Source organism: Anopheles arabiensis, chromosome 3 (assembly GCF_016920715.1).
Source record: "Anopheles arabiensis isolate DONGOLA chromosome 3, AaraD3, whole genome shotgun sequence".
Classification (NCBI taxonomy): domain Eukaryota; kingdom Metazoa; phylum Arthropoda; class Insecta; order Diptera; family Culicidae; genus Anopheles; species Anopheles arabiensis.
In genome coordinates, this window is record NC_053518.1 from 30,824,609 (window position 1) to 30,833,711 (window position 9,103).

General features: G+C 45.3%; 1 protein-coding gene across 1 annotated transcript in view; it reads left to right on the plus strand.

Annotated features, from left to right (window-relative positions):
• Window positions 1-8,863, plus strand: part of LOC120904711 — a 108,695-nt gene extending 99,832 nt beyond the window's left edge. The window contains exons 10-16 of the mRNA XM_040314944.1: window positions 319-3,300; window positions 4,578-4,667; window positions 5,286-5,473; window positions 5,551-5,737; window positions 5,804-6,094; window positions 6,185-6,374; window positions 6,452-8,863. Of these exons, the coding sequence (XP_040170878.1) occupies window positions 319-3,300; window positions 4,578-4,667; window positions 5,286-5,473; window positions 5,551-5,737; window positions 5,804-6,094; window positions 6,185-6,374; window positions 6,452-6,572 (4,049 nt within the window). The 3' untranslated portion in view covers window positions 6,573-8,863. The remainder of the gene's footprint in view (window positions 1-318; window positions 3,301-4,577; window positions 4,668-5,285; window positions 5,474-5,550; window positions 5,738-5,803; window positions 6,095-6,184; window positions 6,375-6,451) is intronic.
• The last annotated feature ends 240 nt before the right edge of the window (window positions 8,864-9,103 follow it).

A 9,103-nucleotide genomic window follows, 5' to 3' on the forward strand; every position in this document is an offset into this window, starting at 1 on the left:
TTTTGTTCTTTTCGCTATTCTTTGTTTTTAATCCGTCCAACGTGTAACCGGCAAGCCCGTCGACGTCGGGAATGTATTTTTCATCTCGCAAATCGTATTTTCTCTTCCCTATACTTTCCATGCCGCTCATATTCTTCTTCGCTCGTTGCAACCGGGTTGTTTGCGATACGGTAATAAATGGTAAATGGTTGTTTTGTGGTGCGGTTATTTGTTTCGTGCCGAATATCTGTGCCATCCTTTTCTCTATAGAAGTAGATAGTAATCTAGGTCCAAGAGTGTATCACCCCGGTGCTGGTGCAGCGGGTCCTTACGGAGGAGCGCCCGGCATGCATCCGAACTCATCCAATTTCCTTCACAGTGCCGCTCCACGCTCGAAGCTGGCCCAGAATTGTATGCTTATGAATCAGATACAGCAAGAGCTTCCACCGTATCCACGGGACGTTGGCATCTACGAGCCAGGGCCTGCCCAAAGACCGGACAAGCTAGACCTGGTGGAGCTACCCCCGGTGCCAGCCGACAAGCTCCGAAAGCATCCCGGCATTCTGAAGAACTACAAATCCTGTCCCGTGTCGCCGGTGCACGAAGAGCAGGAATGGTCGAGCCCCTCCAATCACGACGAATCATCGCACAACCAGCAGAAAACGCTCGACCGTACTGGGCGGCAGATGCGCCACTCGATGTACTACGAAGATGCCAAAACGATACTGAGCATGATACACTCCGATACGGAAAAGATGATACGAGAAATCACGAGCAAGTACGGCGATCTGGACGATATACAACCGACGGGAAAGGTAAAAGAGGAAGGAGAAAAAACAGTGCCGCCACCACCACCGTCGACAGTGGCCAAAGCGGGCTCTAAACTACCCGATACCAAAGCTTCCACCGCTCGCGAACACCAGGAACATGGATTCCTATCAGAAGACGAACCTAACTTTAGCTCCGACTCGCTGGAAGATTGCAGTCTCGATCTCGACCTCGAGCGGCAAGGTCTGCCGGTGCCAGCGAGAAAGAAGCAAACCTGTGCCAAACATCACCCGGCGAAGCGAACGCCACTCACACTGCCAAAACGATCCGTTTCCGATTACTTTATCTACGATCAAGCACCGCAAGGGCCGAGCGAAATCCCCTACCGCAACGTATCGCTCTCGGACATCCTGGATGACGAGGAAGCGATCCGGCAGGCGGAGAATCGATTCCTCGAAACGCAGCGACACTCGAGCGCTAGCTTCTTCCTCGGTCAGCAGTACCCCACGCGGAAAAGCCAGGAAAGCATCCTCTCGGACGAGTACGGAAGTGGAGGTGTTAGCTTTTGCAACAGCATGGAAAGCATCCTGTCGGACGATTCGGAGTGCAAGAGTGCCCCGCTGGAGGTGCTGTTCGGGCGCATCCGCCGCGATCATCACGGCCAGGGGGGACATGGGCATGGCGCCGGGCGTAATGCGTCCGGCAATTTCGAGTACAAGCTGGAAGGACTCGGCTGTGCTACGTCCAAATCGTACGGTTCCAGCCCGAACGCAGGCTGCGGGTTTGATTACTACATGCAGGGCAACTATTTCCATGCGACGACCGCAACTGACAGTAGCTACTTTGGGATGGTACAGGATAGCCTGGAGTACGGGGGACATGAGCGACGCGTCCGGCAAGGTGCACCCGGTATGCCAACGTCCATGAGCTATCCACGGTTTCTGCCCAGTCTGGCGGGTTCGGCCGCCGCTCCACTGTCCTCCGGGCGGGAGGAACTACTTTTCAACGAAACGTTCGAGGAGGGAGAAGATTTCATCCCGTCCCTAACGTCCAAGGCGGCTCAATATGGCGGTGCTACGGTGAAGAGTCTCAGCAAGGACTTTGCCAACCAGCGGAAGCAGATGAACTCCAATCCACTCTACAACTGCAACGATGGAAGTGGTGTTGCTGCTGCTGCTGCTGCTGGGGCAGGAAATGGAGATCTCTTCATTCGAAAAACGGTTAACGCGACAAACCAGCACCAAATCACCCGATCCGACATCTTCGGCACCGAATCGTCCGTGTACGTGATGAAGAAGTCGTGCAGTTTTGAGATCGAAATGGGCGGTCGTCGCATAGCGCGGAACTCGAAAAAATTCGAACAAAACCTGCAACGCTTCGAGCAGGAGCGCAAACAATCGAACGAACGCTTCCTTCATCAACAGTTTGGCGGCACGTTGGAGATGGATTACGTGCCGCACAAGCCACCGGTAGCGCATCGTCGTTCCGCCAGCATGAAGGGCCGGGGACGGGTACGGTCCAAGGAAAAATTTAACACCATCATCGGTCAGATGAGCAACTCTCCTGGGCAGTGCGACGAACCTGCAATGATCGGCGGTAAGTTGCGCGACTTTGTCAATCGGGACTTTGTGATGCCAAACAAACCGCCGTCTTCTGAGGTGATGTCCGTGTCCGTCGGTGGGGCACCGCGCCGCTGTGACATTGGGGAGGAAAAGTCTTTCGAGGTGTACGTCGCAGAGAAGGGCGTCAGCGAGGACGACAATATGGACAGTTTGGAGCTGCTTTCGAAGGCGAAAAGTGCGGCTTGCGTGCGGAAAGAAAACTCCACCGATTCGCTCGACGCCCCTGGGGCGGTTGAGGGAGTGACGGAGATCGGTGTGGAAGCGCTGGAAGAAGGCATAGATGCGGCGCCCGAAGATGAGGACGTGAATGCCGCTGTCGATGCACTCGCTGCGGAAGAAGCGCTAGAACTTCCGAGAAAAAGTCTCACCCAAGGGGCAACGAGCGAGCTGGAAAAGCTGATCGATCGTGGTCTGCTAACGAGCGGCGAGTACAACCGCTTCCTGGACATTGAGAAGAAGATCGACATCGTTAACAAGCTGGTGGAGCTGGAGGAGCGCAAGCTGGAGCAGGAACGGACGGCCAAGGAGCATCGCATGCGCCCCTTCAACTGTGATCCCCGCCAGAAAGGGTACGTGAAGAGTTTGACGGAGAACTTTGACCGGCTGGCGAAGGACGCCCAGGAGGAGCTGGAAAATGAGAAGAGTTGGCATCTGGCGAAGGCTCGCATGAAGCGCAACTTTAGCCTCCCCGATGTGCTGGACTTTGGTGCGGACTGTTGCTGCCGGCATGCTGGGAAGTGCTGCGAGCGGCGCGGCGACGGCGATGATGACGATGAGGCCGATGAGTGTGTGTGCTGCGGGGACGGGTGCAATGCGTACAAGCAGAAAGACGAGGAGGAGCTGTCGGAGAAGGACGAAAACTCGATGGCGGCGGCGGTGGCGGCCGTGGCAGCAGCCGTCGCTGCCATCGGCATGTCGCACAGTGATGAAGGTGTTTATTGATTGTCTTTTCCAGCTCGCTCCAGTTGCAGCCAAAGATGTTGTTGTTTCAATATGTTGGCTCTTTGGTTTTACTGTTTCAAGTTGATAGCGATTCTCGTTTCTTTGTTTGTATAACGTTTCTCCTTTCGTTTACCATTGTGCACGAGATTTTGAGTATTTTTTGTTTCATTTTCTTTTCTATTTCGTCCAGAGAAGAATGTTACGCATGATACATTAAAAATACAAATTCTTCTATCTTTTCTTCAATTCTTTCATTTTTGTTCAATACGTCTAATGTGTCAAAAGTTTTTCCATGTTCAGAATGATTTCAAGCTTTTTCTATGTAGTTGTTGACTCTTTATCCTATTCCTTTTGGTTTGTTTTTTCGGTGATGGGTTCTTGTTACGCAATTGTTTTTACTGCTTTTAAGGTGTTTTGGTGTTTTTTTTTTAATATATTATCAAACAGTATTGTCACGCTTTGCTTTAATTATGCCACGCTACTAGTGACTCCACTTATGTCCTGCCTTGCACCATATATTTTTTTTGCTCCGTCATGTAACGACGTCATACTAGCGATGAGATATTCCATAACTCCATCACTATCTTAAAAGGTGTAGGACGGTTAAAGCTCATCGCGTCTTTTAATCTTTTTCGGGGGATACAAACCCCTCATTTAAAATTTTATTTTAAAATAAAATTTCAATTCGAAATCTCAATTTGAATGCATTTATTCGCGACTACAATAATAATGCAACATCATAAACACCTAATTTCGCCCACTGATCCTATTGTAAACAGGTTCTTCACATTCCTGGTAGCCTTTCTCATGTAATTATCATTTTCGATAGCAAATAGTTTCTGTTTCGTATCCTAACCGTAAGCGTTGTAGATATTTTTTTTGTTTTTTCGTTGCACCCCATAGCTGTTGAAAGTAACTAAATGATTATTTTAGAGCGAATTTCCTGCGTGCCATTACGCAGCAGGGAAGAAATGCCCCCTTCCGCGAAGGTTAATGTTAAATGAATTTGTTTTTCTTTTCTTTTTTCTTTTTCTCTCTTTCTCTCTCCTGTACGTGTTTGGTGTGTACGGCTGTGAAAAATCCAAAATCCAAAAAAAACGAACATTTTCCTGATTTACTTCTCCCCGTACTTGTGTATGAAACACAAACCACAAAATCTCCCTTGTACTGGAAATGATACACGAAAAAACGTGCCTCAAACACACAATGTACTCCCCAATCAAACAAAATACTCCCCAAAAATTATAAAAAAAAACTGTTCTGTAGGCGGTAATCCCCGAAGCTTAATCTCTGCGCAAGATAGTGAATCTTCGATTAGACGTGCTTGTTCGCTTAGTGATTTGAGTATGGGAAAAGGTAAAGCATCGTTTTTATTGTTTTTATTTTACTTCTCCGAAAACATTATACTTCTCTCTTGCTCTCTTTTACACTCCTGTTTGTTTGTTTGTTTGAGTTTTTCGACTTTATTTTCAACATTTTTTTTTTTTACTTTTATTGCACTTTATTACGTTGTTTTTTTCTCGATTTAATTTTCATCTTATACTTCACATTTTTACTTCCACACTACTAGTTCTGTGTGATGTTGTTTAGTTTCATTTCACACTTGTTTTTGTTTGATGATCACTTCATTTTGCATGATGTTTCTGTTAATTATTAAAAAAACAATATATGATTTCAACTCTTAAATGTCTCTTTAAGTTCAATTTGATTCGTTTTCTAAAATTTTAAATTATCAATGTCAATTATGAATCGTTTTGTCAATGTCGAAAAGCTATCAATTTTCTCTTTAATATTCTAAATATCTTTTTCTCAAATCGTTTTCAAAAACTAGAATATTTTGAAAATAATACATTTTTCTTCTATTTGTTTTTTTTTTGTAATTTTCTTTCCCATCTCTGAATGGCATGATTTTCCATCCTCAATGTGCGGTTTTCTTTCCTTCAACTGAAATGAAATGAACGTACTAATGTGTAGGCTACAAATCGCCCAATCAATCGACGGCTGGCAGCGGACAGTACAAACCATCGGTAAGCAACCGAAACACCAGCACACCGACACGAAACACACCGAAACGGAGCACGTCGTCGGTCGGCAAGGGCGGTGCCTCGCTGTCCACGGGCATGGGCGTGCGTAGTATTTCGGTTGGAATGCTTAACCAAGCGGTAAGTGTTGCAGTTTCGCAATGTATTTTTTAGTATTGAAACTAATTTTTAAACGATTTCTCGCTTAATTTCCACAGAGTGACTCCGAGGCGGAACCAGCAGGCACACGAGGCGGTCTGCTGAAGCCTACGATTTCTTCCCAGAACAAAATCAACGGCACGGGCAACGGTACCGGGCCGGGTAGCGGTGGCAAATACATCAATCCCCGCAGCGCCGCTGGTATTATTAACCGACGCAAGGGCCTGCAAAATGCGTACAGTAGTGGTAAGTGTGAGAAAAACGCTCCTTTCCCTTCCCGGCGTTTACTAATTATTACCTCTTTTTTTTTAGTAAATATCTCTACCGCCGGTCAGGATGAATCCAGCTCGGAAGAGTCGCCCACCAGCACGGTCTGCACCGTGCCAGCGAAACCGGCCGTACCGCCCCGGCCGCGTAGCATCGCCTTCGAGCACAAGCGGATAGCCAACGCTAGTCAGTTAAACGTGAAGAAAACGGTGACCGTCGGCGGTACGACAACCATACCGGCCGATGCCACCACCAACGGTGGCAGCAACAACAATGGCAGCAGCAATAATGGTGCCATGCTGCCCGTAAAGGATGCCGATCTGGACAATGCTGACCGTACGTGTTTGAGCTTTTTAACCGTGAACATGGATCGATTGTGGAAAAAGTCACTAATTTAATTTCGAATTTCGTTTCACTCCTTTCCAGTTACCAACCAGCTCTGTACGAACATTATCAACCAGCTCGTGCAAACCACCTCGACCGTGATTCAGCTGCACCAGCGGCTCAAATCGAGCGACGAGGCAAGCATCAATGGGCGCAACAATTCGCTCATGCTGAAAGAGCTCGAAAATGCCGTCATCATGACGCAAAACATGCTCACCAAAGTCACCAACCGGTAGGTCCAATGCCATTTGTTACGAAAATCAGCTTTGCTAAAAATGAATTGTGTCTCTCTCTGTGCCCATTTTGCAGCAATCACAACGACGGTATCAACAATAACAGTATGAGCAACAACACCAACAATCAAATCATGTACGAAAAGTGTGTCGACATGCTCAACCAGGTGCAGAAGCACGTGAACAATAACGGTTAGGATGCTGCGTCGTGCCTCGCCAGTGCCCGTGCGGATGTGTGCGGGGAACGGTGATCGATAACAGTATAAAACAACAACAACAACATATACCTGTGTTCATATCCTGCTCGCACACACACACACACACAAGCGGGAAAGGGTATGCAAAAACAAAAACAAAAAACGGAAACATTCCCCAGGATAATGCCGTCAATTTTCAAGCCGAACGACGAAATTATAGAGAGTTTTATGTTTTACTTGAATGGATTGATTATTCTGTGTAGTGTGTGTTTTCAGCTGTTTTTTCTGTCTCTGTTTTCCTTTTCCATCGTAAAGCTTGTATGGAACGAAACACGAAAATACGAAATTGGACTACATTTTTTACGTCCGAGATGTTGTGTGTATGTTTGTGTACGTAAGCGAAACGATGAAATTCATTAGTCGATGAAGATATATCAGCGCCATATCTAGAATTGAGTTAAACATTAAGATACGAACCGAAGGAGAAACCCTGCGTAAACCCCTTAAAGACATATGTGAAGAAAAAACAAGATTTTATGCTGTAAGTAAGACATCTTCTATCCGTAAACAAAACACATTTACCTATTAATCTATTAATGCACCCATAAGAAACAGTTGCTTAAGTTTAGTCGCTAGCGCAATTCAATAACGTGTGTTTGGAATATGATCGTCCGCGCAAACAGAGCTTTGTTGCCGCAGCGAGTTATGTTCTGTTCTGTTTTGCGTTGCTCGCGCAAACACATAAAATTAACGTTAAGGATAAGCGATAGTTTTTGTTCTGTTAGCGAAACCTTGTTTATGGCAGGTCTGTTGAGTTTTGAGCATTTGCATTGCATTGTGAGGAGTAGCAAGGAGCAAACAGAGAAATATCCATCTATCTACGCCGTCCAAATGAGCTTTTTGTTTAGTCGAAAATTGTTAGTTAGTTTGTTTGCTTTGACCACGAGCTTCACTCGTGGTCGTTAGGGGAAAAGCATGTTTTTGTAGTTTCGTTCATAGAGAGAGAGAGAGAGAGAGAAAGAGAGAGAGAGCTTCAAGGGAACTCGAACATTCTGCACGTGTACCGTAGATCGTTAATCTCCCAATCTGTTCAATAGCATTGTGCACGTTACGTTTAGGTGGTTTGTTTTTTGGTAGTAAAATTAAATGCTAGATTATTGTCCGTTTTTCTTTCCCCCACCCTCTTACAAACACATGCCACGAACACACATACACACGTTGAAACGGACGCATTTTAAACAAAAAATCGGGTACATCGAACTATATCGTCGGTATTCCCGCGTGAGCGTCCTCTTCTTCTTCGCAATTTATACTCTTATTAATCGATAGTGCTTAGACGGCATGAAGAAAGGACGAAAGTGTTCATATGTGTATGTGATTGGGGTTTAACGTATATATATACATACATATGCAAACCAAAAGAGGATGGGGTGGGGAGAAAAAAGAAAACGCCTCTTATTACTAAGCCACGGCCGCAGAACCGTTTCAGTCAGTACTAATAAACTAAGCCTAACCGCGATACCATGCTAAACACAAAACACAAACACACACAGACAACATTAAACAACAACAACAAAAACTATTAAATCATATTGATTTACCTTTTCCTTCCCTCATTAACGAAACAAACAAACAAACAAAAAAAAACACTAAATCATAATTAACCTACAATACTATGGCGGAGGGTGGAATGGGCGGACGAGTAAGAGTGGGTGTAAACGAGTAAGGAATTTAGCAAGGAATTTAACGTTTAATCAATGTGCTGTGGATGATGTGACTATTCTAAACGTGAAGCCGGAAGGTGGTCAGGTAGGAAGGAAGAAGCGATGGCAAAGTATGTGTGTGTGTGAGATGTAGAAAACATAAAAACACACATTTCGGTGAAAACCACGCATTAACGCTGTACATAATTGACGCTTTAAAGAAGTTTGGTATTTTGTATTCCCATCGGGCCATCGGTTCTCTCCCGTTGGAAAGTGTGTTGAATTCGCTACACACTACCAGGTTTAGCACACACACACACATACATGAAGTAATCGAAAGTGTACGCTATTTAACGGGAAGCTGTAGAAGTAACACGAGAAGTACTTATTTTAGCCGGTTTTCGATGAAAAGTTAACTAACTCACGCGAAGCAAACCTAAAACATTGTCTTTCCAGAAAATAAATATGAAGTGAAACCTCAAACCTCAAGATAAACGCATAGTAGCAATGTGTGTGTGTGGTAGCGTACATGATGAGAACATTCGAACGACGAGGTACCTTAAATACACACCGTAACACAAAAAAAAACAAAAGTAGCAACTATAAAGCAAAGCAGAAAGCATCCAGCAATTCACCCGGGAACGAGCAAGTAGATAGTGCGTGTAAGGAAATATTTACAAATGAACGATTTCAACCACACTTGTACTACTTCCCCATGGGGTGCAGTTCACGTTTGTTTTGCAATAATAGGATGCAAATCTTACTACAAAACTGTGCTATCTGTCTATAATGCTCTTTGTGGATAGGTGACATTACGAAGAAAGAGAA